The sequence below is a fragment of the Puma concolor genome, chromosome D2 (assembly GCF_028749965.1).
Source record: "Puma concolor isolate L17-30 chromosome D2, mPumCon1.1.hap2, whole genome shotgun sequence".
NCBI lineage: Eukaryota > Metazoa > Chordata > Mammalia > Carnivora > Felidae > Puma > Puma concolor.
The window spans coordinates 12,747,050-12,765,315 of NC_141677.1; the positions used below are offsets into that span (position 1 = coordinate 12,747,050).

At 49.8% G+C, this 18,266-nt stretch overlaps 1 protein-coding gene across 1 annotated transcript in view; it reads left to right on the top strand.

The window, feature by feature from the left end:
• The window catches only part of NID1 (nidogen 1), an 84,527-nt gene extending 66,560 nt beyond the window's left edge, over positions 1 to 17,967 (top strand). The window contains exons 13-20 of the mRNA XM_086679614.1: positions 1,474 to 1,692; positions 3,798 to 3,970; positions 7,386 to 7,512; positions 11,323 to 11,494; positions 12,457 to 12,614; positions 14,025 to 14,148; positions 14,878 to 14,990; positions 15,940 to 17,967. Of these exons, the coding sequence (XP_086535740.1) occupies positions 1,474 to 1,692; positions 3,798 to 3,970; positions 7,386 to 7,512; positions 11,323 to 11,494; positions 12,457 to 12,614; positions 14,025 to 14,148; positions 14,878 to 14,990; positions 15,940 to 16,061 (1,208 nt within the window). The 3' untranslated portion in view covers positions 16,062 to 17,967. The remainder of the gene's footprint in view (positions 1 to 1,473; positions 1,693 to 3,797; positions 3,971 to 7,385; positions 7,513 to 11,322; positions 11,495 to 12,456; positions 12,615 to 14,024; positions 14,149 to 14,877; positions 14,991 to 15,939) is intronic.
• The last annotated feature ends 299 nt before the right edge of the window (positions 17,968 to 18,266 follow it).

Consider the following 18,266-nt stretch of genomic DNA (forward strand, 5'->3'; position numbering starts at 1 on the left):
TGGCCTGTCCTGGGCTCTTCTGTCAGGACAGAGTGTAACAGTGTGTTTTCTTGTCCCCTCACCTCTGGACCGTGAGCCCCTTGAGCTCTTCCCTTGTCAGGTGCTTCCTGAGTGGAGGTGAGGGATGATGCAGTAGAATCCGCTTGGGGAGACAAACGAGGAACAGAGTCAGTGTCATTGTTAGTGTGACACAGCTCCAGGGCAGGTGAGCCCAGGCCCCCCCGGGAGCTATGGAGGCACACAGGACCCAGCCCTGGAGGGCCTGGCGAGGCTTCCTGGGGGAAGTAACTGGGAGGAAGGGAAAGCAGGGTCAAGGAGGAAGTGTCCCACCATGCACAGCACATGGAAAGGCCTGGAAAACAGAGGCAGCCGACATAGTTGGGTTTGGCCGGAGGGTGGCTGTCAGCAGTCAGCGTTGCTGGTGGCTGGGCATCGCTCGTGTGGTGGAGACTGTAGGGCTGAGGGCGGTGCTGGCCTGGCCCTTGTGGTGGCCGGACTCCAGCTGCTTCGGAACGAGCTAGAACTCTGTGTATTGGGAAGTTGTTGATTCCAGGCCATAGCTTCTTATCGGCGATTCCCAAAGATCTAGAAGTATTTCCCTACGTGGGGATCTGAGTTGCAGGGCTAAGAGGCCATGTTTCATGCCAAACACGAGCTCATCATTAAAATGAAACACAGTTGTTGGAAAATGTGCCCTGTGGTGTTTGGTCTCCCCACATCTTTGACCTCGACTCAACGTGGATAATCAAGCAGCTTGACATGATAAAAAGGGCAAGTTTCAGAGAAGCAAAGTTTCCCAAAGCAAATTTCAGCGATGTCCATCCGGTGATGAATGGACAAGCCAATGTGGCGTAACCACCCTGTGGAATAGTATTCAGCCATCGAAAAGGATGGCATACTGACGGATGCTACAGGGTGAATGAGCCCCGAAGACATTGTGCCGAGGGAGAGCAGCCAGACACAACAGGCCATGTGTGATATGATCCCAGTTATAGGACGTGTCCAGGAGAGGCCATCCATGGAGACAGAAGGCAGGTTGCTGGCTGCCGGGGGCGGGGAGGAGGGGGAAACAGAGAGCAGTGCTCTGCTTCTAGGTGTACGGTTTCCTATGGAGCTGAGGACAGTGGATCAGAATTCGGTAGAGGTGGCGGTTGCCTCTCACCGTGACTACACGAAATGCCACGGAATCGCTCACTTTGAAATAATTTTATGGCGTGTTCGTTCTGCCTCAGTTGTTACAAACTGAAACCAAAAAGTGCTTAGCAGACAAAAGAAAACGCAAACGTAATCTTGACTGTCAAATCCCTCAACCAGGATGATAGTTTACGTTTTAGAAAACGAACAAAACAAAACCCAGTGATGAGCGGGCAGCCTCCGGGGGCCCGAGTCCAGCATGGGTGTCCCGCAGCCACGGCTGGTGAGCACCGACCGATGACACAGCTGACCGTCTCCCTCCGTTTGTCTCTGTCGTAGAAATGGAGAAAACGCGGTGCCAGCTGGAGCGAGAACACATCCTCGGGGCGGCGGGGGCAGCGGACCCACCGCGGCCAGGTCTGTTCGTCCCCGAGTGTGACGAGCATGGGCACTACGTGCCCACCCAGTGCCACGGCAGCACCGGCTACTGCTGGTGTGTGGATCGCGACGGCCGTGAGCTGGAGGGCACCAGGACCAGGCCCGGGATGAGGCCCCCCTGTAAGTCCGAGGGCAGCGCCGTGCTGGGCTTGTGTCTGAGAAGGGCCTGGGGGACCGTGAGCGTCACCGGGGGCCTTGCCCAGGACGCAGGTGGCACTTTGTGTCTGCCCTCTGCACCCCTCTTCTCCGTCTCCCTCGCATGAACCCCGCTCCCTCCGTCTCTCCGTCCTTCCTCCCTCCCTCCTCACACCCCTTCTCCTTTCCTGTGCAGACCTGTTCTGTACAGATGCCAGCGGGACAGGCCGCAGTGATTCTCGGCAGCAGAGGGTGCGTGTGCTGTGGGTCCCCCGGGGCACAGTCCCTGCAGTGGTGGCCTGGCCTTCCAGTGTCTGTGGTGTTGGGACATTGAAGGCCTGGGAGAGGCCGACCGAAGCCCTTCCCTGGGAGGCGCTGGGCGGGGAGTAGGGGCCTGTGTGCGGCCCAGCGGGGCTGTGCGGCTCGGGACCCAAATGGCCTCAGTCTCGGCTTCCTCAGCCTCCACCCAGCAGAGGAGCGGAACAGTCTCTTGGACGGATCCCGGCTCTAAAATCCTGCCTCTGTCTCAAACGTAGGAAATGGTAGCTGTCACAAGTTACCAAAATCAGATGCAGTCAGTCCTTGAATCTCCATTGTCCATACAGCTAATAATCAGGGATTGACCCCCTACCAGATATTTTCCGGAAGCTGCTAAGAGGCTGCTAAGTGAGCAGGAAGTGGTCATTAATCCATCCGGCCAACGTTCACTGAGCTTCAGATGCTGGGGTCAGTGCTGGGGGTCCAGAAGGGGGAGTCACAGTGTGGCACCCAGAAGGTCAGAGGACAGGTGAACAGGTGCAGGGCAGGGAGAGGAGCTCTGTGAGAGAGGAGGAGGCCGGGAGACCCAGAGGAAGGTGTCCCTGGCTTCTGTGGGCATGGGGGGCTAGTTGGGGAAGGCTTTCCAGAGCAGATGGTGTGAACCAAGTTATTGGGGGGGGAGGGGCTGGGGTTGAAAGGCCGATTCCAGGCAGCAGGAGCAGGCTGCGAGCTCACAGACATTGCAGGGGTATCTGTCCTGTGGGAGGGGAGTCGAGGTGAGGATCTGAGATGCCCAGCAGAGGGGCCTGGGGTTGATCACGAGGGCAGCTGGAAGTCCAGGGAAGGTCTTGAGCAGGCATTGATGCCACCAGATGTAGGTTTTACACGGATTGCTGGTTGGACTGTGGAAGCCGAGAGAAGAGTGGGGGAGGGGAGGGGCCGTCCAGGTGCTGAAAACTAATCCAGGTGAGAAGCTGCAAGGGAACGGACCTCAGGGGCTGGCAGTGAGTTTGGAGAGGAGGGATGAACTCCAGAGAGAGTAAAGACGTCAGCCAGATGGGTTTATGTCACTGACTGGGCACAAGGAGCAAGACGTGGAAATGGCCCCAGTAACGACCGGGTCCAGCCCTCTCTCTTCAGAGAGCAGGAGACAAAGCCCAGGAAGAGCCATGACTCATCCACACAGCAAGGGAATGGAGGGCTGGGTCTGGGACCCAGGCTTCCTGACCCCCACTCTGTGCCCCTCACCCTTCTCGGGACACTCTGTTGTCAGGGGAGCCGGGGCGTCGTGCTGAGCACTGGGGTCAGTATTTAGGAGGCGAAGCGGAACCTGGGGGCGAATTAGTCTCTGATCCTCGTTCTGTCCCTGAAAGCCCAGAAGGGGCGTGTTCCCGCACGGCAGTGGGTGTGACCCTCGCCCACCACGGGGACAGGGTGCATGGGGCTGCTTCCCTGCTAGTCCCCCCAGCATTGGGAAGCTTAGTGCCTGCCACTGGGAAGTGAGCTCCCTGTGGGCAGGGGCTGTTTTGGTTCACTGCCGCGGCCCGTGCCCAAAGCAGGACGTGAATGGTCGCATTATTTCTATTTCTATTTCGGGGAAGTCCAGGCCATTTTTTTTCAAGTGACCTTTAATGGCAGACTCATGCCCCACCTCCTCTTCCTCACAAATGCCCTTTGACTGAGGTCTTTCTGCAACTTGTGCTTTTAGATACAAATGGGCATTGAGTAGCTGTGCGCCTGTGGTGCCATGAAGCTGGCGTGACCCCGTGTGTGTGTTTGTGTGCACTCCTCCTGCACATAGGCCTTGCTCATTGACATCTCCTGCCACCTAGGTCTGAGTACAGTGGCCCCCCCGATTCACCACGGACCCTCTGTCCCCACTGCTGTGATCCCTCTGCCACCTGGGACCCACTTACTCTTTGCTCAGACCGGGAAGATAGAGCGCCTCCCCCTGGAAGGAAGCACCATGCAGAAGTCAGAAGCCAAGACGCTGCTTCATGCCCCGGTGAGTGCTGGCTTAGTGCACTTGGCGACAGCTTCTGCTTCAGCGACCCGGAAAAACAAGCAGGGTGTAGTTAGACCAGTACGGGGGCTTGACCCCTGGACGCAGGAGCCTCTTGATTCCACGTGACCGCAGGTGTCCGTCTCTAGACGGGGCCACTGTGTTCCCGAGCCGCCTGTGTAGCTGGGAGGGCAGGAGCAGAATCGGGAAGGCCATGGAGAGGCCACTGTGGTGTCTGACCCCTTGGGTGGGGCATCACACGAGTTGGCAGATCTGGTCTGTGTGCGTCTCCCAGGTCTGACCTTGCCCTTCCTGCTCAGTACAGTGGCTCGTGTTTGGCAGACCATCACCTCAGGATCCTCAAATCTGCCCCGAGGTGGTAACAGCTTCGGCTTAGAGCTTTTCAAAGCATCAAAGATGCATTCTGCGAGTTGGGGAATTTTTGTCTGTTAGGGGTTGGACGCTTCTGAAAAGCTGTTCTGTTTCATCTGTGATCCTGACCCCCTCTCGCCAAGAAACCAGACCTGAGTGAGACCTGGGGGCTTCCGGCGGGATTGGGTCAGTGTTGCCAGAGCAGTGGGGCGGAAGGGGGGGCGGCCCTCAGGTTCCGTAAGGAGTGAAGACGCTTTTCAAATCCCCTTCTAATTAGCCTCAGTTGGATTCGTGTTCTTCTCCTGCACAAAACCCTCTGAAGGGCTCTTCCTTCACACAGAATGAATCCAGTTCTTCCTTTGTCCTCTGGCCACCTCCTCCATCCCATTTCCTGCCACTATCCCCTCACTCTCCAGCTTCAGCTCTCTGACCCTCTGGCTGGTCCTCAACACACCACACACATTCCCACCTCAGGACCTTTGCACCTGCCTGGAGTCCTGTCCCTCCCAGACCCTTCTGCAGTGCACTGCCTCGCCTCACTCAGATTTCTGTTGGCACATCACCTCTCTGAGAGGCCTGACCTGGCCACCCTGGCCACACTGCTCTCTGCCCCCTTATCCTGCTTTGTGTTCACCATAGCACTCAGTACTGCTCAATACATTATGTGTCAGTGTATATGTTCCATATCTGATGTATCTATTCCCACTAGGAACATAAGCATGCCAGACCAGAAACCATCCACCTGTTTCATGGAGGTATTTGTTTCACAGTGGTGTTAGAGCCAAAACAGTGCTTGGCACTCAGAACATACCTGCCGAACGAATAAGTGATCTTTGTATTGTCCTGTTCCCTCACTGACACACAAATCCCTTTGAGGGTGAGCATCCTTCTCATTTTGTGTCCTCTCAAGCACACGCTCACGTAGCGGGAGTGGGCTGGGTTCCCTGTGAAAGTCATTGTCGCCCACGATGAAGGGAAGAGGTTAAATGTCAAGGGAGGCTGTGAAAAGCAGAAAATGGTGGGGCCGGTGGAGGGGAGGGCACTGATACAATAGGAGAGATACTCACTGTTCTTTTATTTTGTGTCTTGTGTATTGTTCCCATTTTTAAATTTTTTAAAAAAATCTTTATTTACTTTTGAGAGAGAGAGATAGAGTGTGAGCAGAGGAGAGGCAGAGACAGAGGGAGAGAAGCAGGCTCCAGGCTCCGAGCTGTCAGCACAGAGCCCGACACGGGGCTCAAACTCACAAAGTGCGAGATCATGACATGAGCCGAAGTTGGGCGCTTAACCGACTGAGCTGCCCAGGCGCCCTGTTTTTACCATTTCTAACCACTTCTCAGTGATGGTGTGACTGTCACCACCATCCATCTCCAGAACTGTTTTCATCATCCCAAACAGAAACTCGGTCCCCGTTAGATAATAACTCCCTCCTTCCCCAGCTCCTGGCAACCTCTAGTCTGCTTCCTGTCTCTATGGATTTGACTCCTCTGGGTGCCTCATATATTTGGAACCATCTGGTATTTATCCTTGTGGAAGGGGCTTACTTGACTTAGCATCATGGCCTCAAGGTTCATCCATGCTGTAGCCGTGCCAGACTTTTCCTTCCTTCTTAGGCTGGATAATCTTTCGTTGTATAGATTTACCACATTTTGTTTACCTGTTCATCCTTCAATGGACATTTGGGAATATTGCTGCTGCGGGGATGTATGCACCAACGTCTGTTCACGTCCTTGCTTTCACTTTTTTTAAGGATGAACCAGACCTGGAATTTCCTAATCATATGGTAATTCTGTGTATGTTTTCTTTATATTTTGAGAAACTTGCCATGCTGTTTTCCTTAGCTGCACCATTTTACATTCCCGTGAGCATGGTACAAAGATCCCAATTTCTCTAAATCCTTGTTGATACTTATGATTTTTAATTATTAATGCTAGTCATCCTAATATGTATGAAGTGCTACCTCGTCGTGGTTTTGATTTGTGTTTCTCCAACAAGCGATATCTGCATCTTCTCACGCACTTATGGACCATCCGTGTATCTTCTTTGGAAAAATGTCTACTCATATCCTTTGCCTATTTTGTAACTGAGTCATTTGTTGTTACTGAGTTGTAGGAGTTCTTCATATATTTGCTTTGCCTCACTTTGCATTTCCATAGACATTTTAGAGTAAGCTTGCAAGATTCTACCAAAGGGAAAAATAAAGCCTACTGGGATTTTGATACAGATGGCATTGAATCTTTAACTCTATTTAGGGGAAATTGATATCTTAGCAATATTAAATGTTACAATCTATTCAACTAATTTATCTCTTCATTTATTTGGGTCTTCTTTAATTTCACTTTGTGATGTGTTATGGCGTTTAGTGTAGAATCGTGCACATGTAAAAATATTTGTTCTTAAATACTTTGTTTTGAATGTTATTTTAAACATTACTCTCTTAAATTTTTTATTTTGTGCTAGTATGTAGAAATAGCATTTTATATTGCCATTGTACCTGCAACCTGGCTGGATTTAACTGATAGTTATACTAGTTCTATAGATTCCCTGGGGTTTTCTACAGAAACAATCAAGTTGTCTTAGAGTGGTTTTACCTCTTCCTTTCCAATATTTGTCTTTTTAAAAAATGATCTTTAGGTAGGCAAAGGTTGCTTAGATGATGTAGAAAAAGTATAAGAGAAGCAATCATGAATTGAACTTAATAAATACTTAAAACTTGTGCTTTGTTAAAAACACCATTAAGAAAAAAAAGAAAAGAAAAAACCCAAAACAACAACAACAAAAAGAAACTGAAAAAAACTACATAATGAGTGGAAATACACACACACACACACACACACACACACACACACGACAGAAGTTTTTAGCTGAACTATATAAAGAACTTCTACAGCTCAGTAATAAACGTTTTTAAATGGACTAAAGACTTGAAGACCTTTCATAAAATAAAGGTGTCTGGATGCCAGGAAGCACGCGGAAGATTCCCACCATCACTGGTCACTCAAATGCTAGTGAGTGGGCCACTCTTATGGCTGGTCTGCACTTCCAGGATAAAGTCATCATTGGCCTGGCCTTCGACTGTGTGGACAAGATGGTTTACTGGACCGACATCAGTGAGCCTTCCATTGGGAGAGCCAGTCTGCATGGCGGAGAGCCAACCACCATCATTCGGCAAGGTGGGCAAGCAAATACCATTCTTCTTTCTTGGTTTGGCTTCTGGAAGCCCAAAGGGTTCCTGGGAGAGAGCAGAGGAGTGGGTGTATGATTGCATACAGGATATGGTGATTTGAGGCTGACTGGGTCCTTGGCCTCAATGCCACCCTTTCCAGCCTTCTCTGGAAAGTCCTCCAAGGACTTATTGTTAAATCGTGAACACCTTAGCTGGGACTTGTGGCTGGCCTAAGATGAATAAAGTTAAAACAGGTAAGTGCCCACGCCTTTCTCTAAAAGCTTATGTACCCAGTTTTAATGAACAGTAAGGGCCAAACTCCACCATCCACTTTGGATATGCATTTCTCCTCTGCCTGTTGAGCCTAGACTTGATTCTCAGAATGCCTGCCCCATGGTATGTTCCACTGGGATTTCCCCAAAAGCAACAGGCAGATGATCATAAAGTTGGGAGGGTTACAAGCATATTGGCAAATATTGTCCCTGATAGTTGTCTATTCCCAAGACAGTTTTCAAGTCAAAAGTTGTCACTTCAACCTGTGACATCGTGGTGGTGGTGGGGAGATGTCTTTTCTACCTTAGCTCCACTGGCACCTGTCCTGATTGCCTGTGTCAGAGGAGTGCAGCAAATCAGGCTGGGCTTCCATAGACATTCCTCAAATTTCAGTTGCATTACTGGTAATGAGGTGCACGACGCTTTGGCACAGCCTACCCCTCAGCATTTAACCTCAACTCCTTAACTTACAGAGGTTGATTAAGGTCAAGAACTCTATGTGTTATTATAATGCCTACATTCAACAAGTCATGACTATTTTATGTGGATATGTTTTCTCAAGATTAAAGACCATTACAGCCAAAATCCAAGGGTCTGTACAAATTCACCTTTACTGAAAAGGTCAAATATTACATGTTGCTAAGTCAGTAACTCAGCAGCTGACTTGCAGGTATTTTCAATCGAAAGACATCGTGGGGGCGCTTGGGTGACTCAGTCGGTTGAACATCCAACTCTTGATTTTGGCTCAGGTCATGTTCCCAGGGTGGGGTCATGGGATTAAGCCTGGCATCAGGCTCTGTGCTGATCGTGAAGCCTGCTCGGAATTCTCTCTTTCTCTCCCTCTGCCCCTCTCCCCTGCTTGCGTTCTCTATCCCTAAAATAAGAAAGAAAGGAAGGAAGGAAGGAAGGAAGGAAGGAAGGAAGGAAGGAAGGAAGGAAGAAAGAAAGAAAGAAAGAAAGAAAGAAAGAAAGAAAGAAAGAAAGAAAGAAAGAAAAAGAAAGACATTGTTATGCCAATGATAGTTGTATAAAATCATCTTGTTTCCTCTGCAAAACACTGAAATCAAAGATACGGTTTCAAAATGTATGAGCCTCATTCGGTATTTCTTTTTACTTGGGGCTGCATGTCACTTTTCCCACTTCCAATTTAATGTTTCTCTAATAATTGATGTTCCGGAAGGGTGCCTATGGGGCAGTTTTTTTCCTTTCTTGGCTCCTTCACAAAAGATGATCAACAGGAACCAGGCTGAGGTTGAGTTAAATATGTCTAGCTTTGGACATAGACCCTGACTCCTTTTCTGGAAGCTGACATGCTATTTAAATAATGTCTGGTAGTTTTCATGGTTTCGTTTAATGAGCAGAATTTTGAAAATGCCTTTTTGCATCGTGTGTGTGTGTGTGTGTGTGTGTGTGTGTGTTAAAAATGTTGTTGCTATTGTCTGTGATTTGACTTCAAAACCCAGTGGAAAAGGGGAATAGGTCATCATTGCTATTTCCTGTTGCTTCTGGAACTGATAATTATCCAAGAAAGCTTTAAGCACAGTAAGAAACATTCCAGGCCAAAAGTCCACTGTGAAAACACAGAATTAAACTAGAATGAGATCTTTGTAGAAGAAAGATCACTGGGAATAAATTTTCTTTTATTTACAAATAAAAATAGTTACTGAAAAATAATTTTTAAAATATTTAAATAAAGGAGAAAGAAACTTCCACTTAAATCTTCATTGTGGTACAGGTTGGTGCATCCCTAGTGAGTGGAAGAGGGGGTATGTATCTCCTCTCTAGTTCATGCAGCCTGAATCCTAAGCTTCTCTTTCTCTCCTTGAGTTAAACTCCTAACCAAACATCTTTAATCAGGATCATCATCTGTTTCCTTTTGACATCAGCAGTGTGGAATATATTGCCTTGCTGTCTTCCCTAATTGCCCTGACTGCACAGTAAAGGGGGAGGCTTTCCAGATCTTTCCTTTGGCATGATAGTTCATAAAGTAGTGTTTTCCTGGTTGGAGGAGGTTTGATTGCTCTTGGGTTTGAGGTCAGGATCAGAGCTGTTGATAAGGAACCAGAGAGACATAGAGTTTCTGGGTTCCTCTGGATATCTTGCAAAGTACTGTCACTGAACAGCCTTTTCTCCCCCACTCTTCTGTCTGTGTGTCTGAGTGACTGGTGTCCTGGTAGAGAATGTGCTCATTCCAGATACACCCCCAGAATGATTTATTCTACCTTTGTCTGAAAGTCGGAAGGGGTCTTTGGAGGTCAGGCTCGCTGTCCCTTCACCTCTAGGGACGTGGGAAACAGTTTCATACTTTACAAATCTCTACTTTGGTTTGAATAACAAAAATCTTGTTTGAGTGCTTTTTCTAATTCTTAATAAACTGCCTCTGGCTGGGGTCCTTTCCGGGGGACGGGGCTGTGGTGTTTCCAGCATCCAGGGTCATGGTCATATTAGGAGTCTAGTGGAGGCTGATACGAGAGAGCGGACGTTCTGAACCATTTCCACGCTGATGAAAGAATGCATGTGGGCATGATTTCCTCATATCCAGGATCCCTCGGGTAGGATGGCTTCATCCTTGGCCTCTTCTGCCTCCTGCTTACACTTCCAGCCATACTAAGTGACCTTCAGTTCTCTGATCAATAGAGAAGAGGGAATCCTAAGTGACACTACTAAAACCCTGGTGGGGTTCTGATGTTTCGTTTGCTTTTATTTATAGTCCGGAAACCATTAGTTCTGTGGCTCTGAAGGTTCCTGTTGCGGCTGGCTTACTCTGTGGCAGCCCTGGCTTGGAAATCAGTTACTTAAAACCTAGTGAGGACTTTCTGGGAGTGCTATATGCGATCACTGACACCCCTTCTTTGTACTCCTGATACCTGTGCAAAAGTAGTAACAGCTGTGATTTCTTGCAGTTACTCCTCTGAGATGACCCTATTCCCCCAATAACTAATGAACAAGGTGTATGGATTTGTTGCATTTTTCTATGCTCCCCCCCCCACCCACCATGCTTGCGGGTTAAGCTCGAAGCTCTTTAACACGGGCATCCTAACTTCATCTCTGGGCACTCTCCCGTCCTCATGGACTCCAGCCATACAAAATTATGCTGTATCCAATCTTCTCCCACTCCGTGGAAGCCCGCATCCAGGATCTTTGCCTGACAAACTCCTGTGGGTCCTGGGGGAGCCAGCTTTACAAGGTGTTGTCTCCCTCAGAAATCCCTCCCAGGTCTCCCCAGGCTAAGTCTAGTGTCTCCCTCCACATTCCCATAAAACCAAAACTCAGTCTGAATTGAGATTGGTTGCAAGTTCCTGGAAACCAGGGCCACCACTTAGGCGTCATTATGGGCTTGGTACATAACGAGATGTCCGCCGAGTGAATGAGTGACATTGTCACTTTGACTGTGGCTCATCTGATCAGCAACATGCATTTCATGTTCCCATTTGTTTTTCCAAAGTGCAAGGATTGAACACCGAGGGGAATAACACTGAGTAATCCACAAAACCTAATCTTAAGTTGCTTTAAAAACCCAGAAGTATGCTGTGTTTGATTCTAGATCTTGGAAGCCCAGAAGGCATTGCCCTCGACCATCTTGGCCGCAACATTTTCTGGACTGATTCTCACTTGGATCGAATAGAAGTTGCAAAGCTGGATGGGACCCAGCGCCGGGTGCTGTTTGAGACTGACTTGGTGAATCCCAGAGGCATCGTAACGGATTCCGTGAGAGGGTATCTTTGTGTAAATCTGTGTAAATCTATTCGACTTGGAACTGCTCTTTCAGATACTCTCAAATGTCAGGCTCTAATGCCAGCATCAGTCTCCTGAAGTGAATGAGTTCCAGGATGAACAGGTCTACAGCTGGTGCCTTACAGATATGCACTGTGAAATGCCAGAACATTTATTACAGTTCCCTGTGACCATGGACTTGATCAACCATGTTCTACTTGTAAATCTCTTAGGAAGGGACTTTCTAAGTTCACAGCTCAGAAATTGGGTATTTCCATTCGAGTTGAATGTGGATAAACACTTGCCTTGTACCAGCCCCAGAATGGTGTCCAAGTGGCATAAATGTACCCCTGGGGCTGAGACCCACACAGCATGGACACCTTGGAGACCCCTTCCTGGGGGTTTTGTCATCACATCAATGCTTTTTTTTCTTTTCCCTACAGTTAGTTTTAAATCTTACCTGCGAGACCTTTTGCACCTCACGCTGTGATTCCTTCCCCGTGAGACCACACCCCCAGTTCTGTGGCCACTTGGCCACCTCCCCCCCTATGGCAGACACCTCAGCCACCAACTCTATCAACATCTGCTTCTGTGCCCAAGCCCCTGGGTCCACTATGCACCCCTGTGTAGTGACAGCATGTAGGAATCCCCAGATGTTTATCTCGGGTGTGTGTTGTTTTGTGTTGTTCTTTTAGCTTTATGGAGATACGCTGTATCAGTTACGTTTAAGGAAAGTGAGGTCATTAGTACCAGAATAACCAAACTCAAACCAAGAACCAAACCCAAGTATCTCCTGCAAAGGAAAAGGTGTCTTATCACCTCCAGACCCCTTTTAGCCATCCTGGGTTTTAATGTGTTCATTGTGGGTTCTCTTAAAGTTTTTTTTTTTTTTTTTAAATAAAATTTTTCTTATCCATCTTTAACATCTTTGTTGTTCCTCTTTCCCTTCCTTTTCCTCCTGCAGGAACCTTTATTGGACAGACTGGAACAGAGAAAGCCCCAAAATCGAAACTTCCTATATGGACGGCACAAACCGGAGGATTCTGGTGCAGGATGATCTGGGCCTGCCCAACGGGCTTACATTCGATGCCTACTCGGCTCAGCTCTGCTGGGTGGACGCAGGTGACAAAGAGCCCTGCGCCTGGCTGCTGGGGTTGCAACAGTGCTTTTTCCTTTTAACCTAAACAGTTATTCTCACCCACTGTAGGCTGGGATCTGTTATGGGGAAGAGAGTATAAGATACCTGTTTTATTTTCCTACACAAAAATCAGCTGCCTGTCTTTGCTCTGAAATGCATGGTTTCTATAGGCTTGATGGTGTCCAGGGCAAGTGTTCCATCTTTAAATCAGGGGTCAGCCAATCCTAGCCCGTGAGCCACATCCAGCCAGCCGCCTGTTTTGGTATGAGTCAGGTGCTATAAATGGTTTTGATTTATTCATTGTTTTGAGAGAGAGCAACAGAGAAAGAGAGAGAGACAGAATCCCAAGCAGGCTCCATGCTGTCAGCACAGAGCCTGACGTGGGGCTCGAACTCATGAACCGTGAGATCATGACCTGAGCCGAGATCATGACCTGAGCCGAGATCAAGAGTCAGACGCTTAACTGACTAAGCCACCCAGGCACCCCTGGGTTTTACATTTTTAAATGTTACATTTTAAAAGGTTCCATAAATAAATGCCTCCATAGTGTCCTCGATTGTGCCTCTTGGCCCACAAAAGCTAAATTAATTACTGTCTGGCCCTTTGAGAACAAGTTCGCTGACCTTAGAGTTGTTCTCATCCTATTATTATCTCTGCATTATGCAATTTGTGACTTCCATCCTGTCACTTGCATCTGTTCCCCAAGGGCTCGGGCAAGACTTGTGGAGCCAGGGAAGAGAGGCATGGGGTCCTGATGTGAGCCCCTGGCCTGGGGTGTCCCTCAGGGGAGGGATGTGGGCTCAGTCGGGGAGCAAGGTCAGTCATCCCTCGAGTGCCTGTGGAGTACCTGCCCTGTTCCCAATACTGTCAGGTGCTAATGGCCGGGGCGGGGGGCGGTGCAGGGACTGTACCACAGGAGGGAAGCACGCATAATTAAATCAAAATGCAAGCCGTGAGTTGGCCCCAGTGTAGGCACTGATAGGAGGCTGTGCAGGGCTGCAGCCGAGGTGCAGGTTAGCAGTTGTTAAGAGCTCTGACTGCAGGGAGGGAGGGCCTGGGAGGCTTCGGGGGGGGTAGGGACTTGAGCGAGAGCTGGAAGACGTCCTTGTTCCCACCGGGTCCCCAGCTGCTCTGGGAATGGGCGGGACAAGGAATGGTCCTCTGCCCAGACCACATGGGAACCAGGTATGGGTTCCCCAGCGGAGGTGGGTGTTGACCAGTGAGAGGGGCAAGGCAGGATGAGGAGACCGCTTTCTGCTGTTGAAGAGCAAGTCATGTGTGTTCTCTGGGATCTGTCATCGTAAGGCTGACTTTCTGTCACCCTTGCCTCCATTCCTCATTTTGACACCAAGGGGCCATTTCTTCTATGAACGGCTTGTCTTTGCTCCACACAGGCACCAGTCGGGTGGAATGTCTGAAGCCCGGGCAGCCGAGCAGACGGAAGGTTCTCGAAGGGCTCCAGTATCCCTTCGCTGTTACGAGCTATGGGAAGCATCTGTATTACACAGACTGGAAGATGTATGTGAGCTATTGCAGCGTGGGGGGCAGGGGGGAGGGTGGGGGCGGGGTATGTTGTGGCGGGGGAGCAGGAGCCTGCCACCCTGTCTCGGGGAGGCCAGGCCCTTCCCATGTGGCCTCTCGGCTTGACCTTCCAGGGTACCCGCCCTCTGCCTCGCCCTTCCGCCCGTCAGGAGGGTAGGGCGTAGGAGGGTGAGGGTCGGGCTCCTTGGGGGCCAGGAGGGGCCGTTTACCATCCCAGGGCTCCCGGATGGGCAGCTTCAAGTCTGTGAACTTGGACTTCATGAGCCTGTCTGTTCTTCCCCCAGGAGCTGGCCCAGGCTCACTTGGCTGGCGGGCTCCCCGCCTACCCCGTGCCCCCACTTCATTCTATTTAAACTGCGACATTCCCACAGCCCCTTCTTGACCACCCCTTCCTGCAAAAAGGAGGAAGCAGCTGTGGCCACGGGCATCTGGAGAGAAAGCCGATTTCCCAGCCTGGAATTTAGAGCTGAGGGGCAGAGCTAGCTCAACTTTGTCCTTTTTTTTTTTTTTTTTTTTTTTAAAGAGACCAGAGAAATGCAGGCTTGTTCCCACCACAGGAGGAGGGGAGGATGGCTAGGAAGTGAGCCCAGCGTGTCCCTTCACGGCCTCCAGTTTATCCCCAAAACCCCAGAAGACGCTGCCCAGTAGACAGAAGGTTGGAGCCACCAGATGTGTCTTTATTTGCTGCCCTTTGGTGTTTTGTAGGAGTTCTGTGGTTGCTGTAGATCTTGCCATTTCCAAAGAGACGGATACCTTCCACCCCCACAAGCAGACCCGGCTGTACGGTGTCACCACGGCCCTGTCTCAGTGTCCCCAAGGTAACGCCCCCGTGCTCTTGCCGTTCAGGGGCCAGGGATGCTCTGTGGCTCCACGCCTCCACCCTGCCTGCTGCCCGTGGGGCCTCCACCTGCCCTGGTCACATGGCAGGCGAGACGCACTCCCTTCCATCGAGGGCCTGCATTGTTTAATAAGTGAGCCAAGTCAATACCTAGGAAACATTAGGCAATGAACTGGAAATGGTGGACAAGGGGGAGGAAGAGTATTGAATCTTGGGCTGGGTCTAGAAGTATGTGGTCTCTGGGTTCCAAATAGGAACATCCGTGTTACGGTCTCTGTGGCTTTAAGGGTCCCTTCATTTGGCCTAACAGCCACAATAGTAATTACCTCTAATAATAATCACAGACACGGACAAGGTGCTTACCGTGAGCTGGGTCCTTTACATATGTGAACGCGGTGTGCTAAGTGCCTTGTGTTCGCTAGTTCGCTTAATCCTCATGGCGACCGCATGAGGTAGGTACTATTTGTGTGCCCATTTTATGCATAAGGACATGGAAGCCACTAGCCCGAAGTCACAGGGCTCACAGTGGTGCAGCAGGAGAGTCAGCCAGGCAGCCTGGCTCCAGGACCTGCTGTGTTGCCTCTTGGGAGACCTCTCCCCTCCCTCACCCCCCTTGGCTCCCCACCTCCCCGAGGCCAGTGCAAAGCCGAGTGGACAAGCTAGACAGAGAGCCCTCTGTGCTTGAAAACTCCAGCTGCGTGTTACAACCAGAGCCGGAAGACCCTCCCTGAGACCATCGATAACGTTCATGGTAAATCCGCACAGTCCCCAACTCAGAAATCAGTGTTTTTGCCCTCTGGCAAATCCATCACCGTGAGGATTCCCTTTCTGGAAGCACCCACACGCTTGGTCTCCTGGAAACCGAGAAGGAGACTGATGGGCGGGCTCTTCTCTTAGATGGCTGTTGGACTGACCTCTGCCTTTCCCAGGTCACAACTACTGCTCGGTGAACAATGGTGGCTGCACCCACCTCTGCTTGGCCACCCCTGGAAGCAGGACCTGCCGTTGCCCTGACAACACCCTGGGAGTTGACTGCATCGAGCGGAAATGAAGACAAGAAGGCCTCATTCCCTCGGCAGGTACTCAGCGTCACCCTACTTGAAAGGGTCCAGACTGAAAACTGTCTGACCTGGTGGCGATCAGGCCCAGGTCCTACCCAGCCTGAGCCCCGACAGTATTCCCCTCACTGTTCCCCCAAAACATATGCCCCCGGCTTCTGGAATGGGAAAGCCCCTTCCCCCTCCACAAAGACAGAAAACCCCGACTCCGGATTATGTGCCCATCCCAGTGTTCTGGAAACTGTCCCCAGTTTATCCCCCTGGTGATGAGCAGGGCCCGCCCAGGCCTGAGCTGCCCCCTCCCCCTGTGGCCTTATAAGCTCAGCCTCACTCTGACACACCCACCATCCTGTTAACTCCCCGACGCACCAGCCAGGGCCACCTGGGCAAGGCCGTGAATGAAGGAGGGAGTTAACGCTCCCCCTCTTTTTTTCTCTTGGTGCTCTGATTTCCCTCTTCATGCTCCTTGCTTTTTACTCCCAAGTTCTATACCACCTGCATCCTGCCCAAGGCCCCCATCATAGTGAGCGAGCCCTGCCGTTTTGTTCAAAACCCACCTGGTCTTAGGGCCATGTGGATATGTATGGTCGATCATCAGCATTCCCTCCCAGATAGGTTACTGGCATTTCGGCAGCAGCCCTTGGTAGGCCAAGCCCTTCAATCAAAGGAGTGTCCAGTGGTAGGAATTTCAACACGTAGAGTCAGGTTTTGAGGACGAGGATTCTTGGATGTGCCTTAAATTACAGCATTGGATACCAAACGATCCCACTTTGCCCAAAGCACCTGGATCCGAGCATCTGGTCTCTTGAGCAGCATGGCCCCACTGGGGGCTGGTGCCAGTGGTGACGGGTCTATAGGCCTTCATCTCCCACCTCCACTGGTGAGAGCCAACCTACAGTCAGTCAGCATGAGCCCGTGTCTCGTTTGTTTCCCCCTCTGTTCATGGCTCTTGCTGGCTGTGTTCCCACCTACGAGGGCCAGAGTGAGTATTTATACTCCTGACCCAGACCCGTTATTGCTCATTGGTGTAATTAAAGGGACTGTCGCCACATTTCATGTTTATGTTTCTACAGTTTGTTTAGAAACATCTCCTGGCCATACGAGCAGCTAGTGTTATCTTTTTATCAGCTGCCGTCCCGAGGTGCAAAACAGTAGGAATTTTGGATTGAAAGTGGGGCATCAGGAGATGGAGTCTGTAAAGATTGGGGTAAGGGCGCAGAGAAGGCTCAGCAGAAAGTGTCACAAAGAGGTTGGTCAGGAGCAGGAGTGGAAAACCCAAGAGGAAAGGGGAGAAGAAGGTATTTAGCAACGGCAAGAAGAAAAACTCTCCAAAGAGAAAATGGCACATTTTGCCAAAGGACACCTTCGCTTGAGGACGTGGAAGAATTCGTCTGTTTTTCTCCTTGGGGAAGAGGTCCTTCCCTTATCTGCAAACCTCAGTACATTCATCACCCCTCCAGCCCATATCCCCTCCTCACTTTGTCCTCATGTGCTGTGGCATCACAATGGAGCCTGGACCGGGAACGAGCCTTGCCCTGAATGATTAGAGTTCCTTCTGAGAGCCAAATACATTCCCAAGAATCACGCAGTTTGGGGAACGTGTGGGTCTTTTATCCAGCCCAGCCCCATGAATTAGTTTCACCTTTTTATATTTATCATTCCATATCAAGCCCTCTATATCAAATGTTCGTCATGATTTTGTATAATTTTTATAACTATTTTATTCATTCTACTAGATTCATTCTAAAAGTTTTCAGATGGTAAATTCTTAAACTGTGGAAACCACTGAAGGTGCTTATTAACTGTTCCCCCCAGATTTTTACAAGTATTGGATGATTCCTTGAGTTTACAGTTGTATAAATATCAGTGCAGAAAATAAAATTTTTTTCATAAAAAAGAGTATGCTTTTTGAATAAAGAGATTTAATGTTGGGGGGTGATTCACAATGAGAAGATAGCCATTTAATAATCTGCAAAATCTTGGGGTGTCTGGGTGGCTCAGTGGGTTAAGTGTCCCACTCTTGATTTTGACTCAGGTCATGATCTCACAGTTTGTGAGTTCGAGCCCTGCATTGGGCTCTGCACTGACAGTGTGGAGCCTGCTTGGGATTCTCTCTCTCTCTCTCTCTCTCTCTCTCTCTCTCTCTCTCTCTCTCAAATAAATAAAACTCTTTTAAAAAATCTGCAAAATCTGTGGCA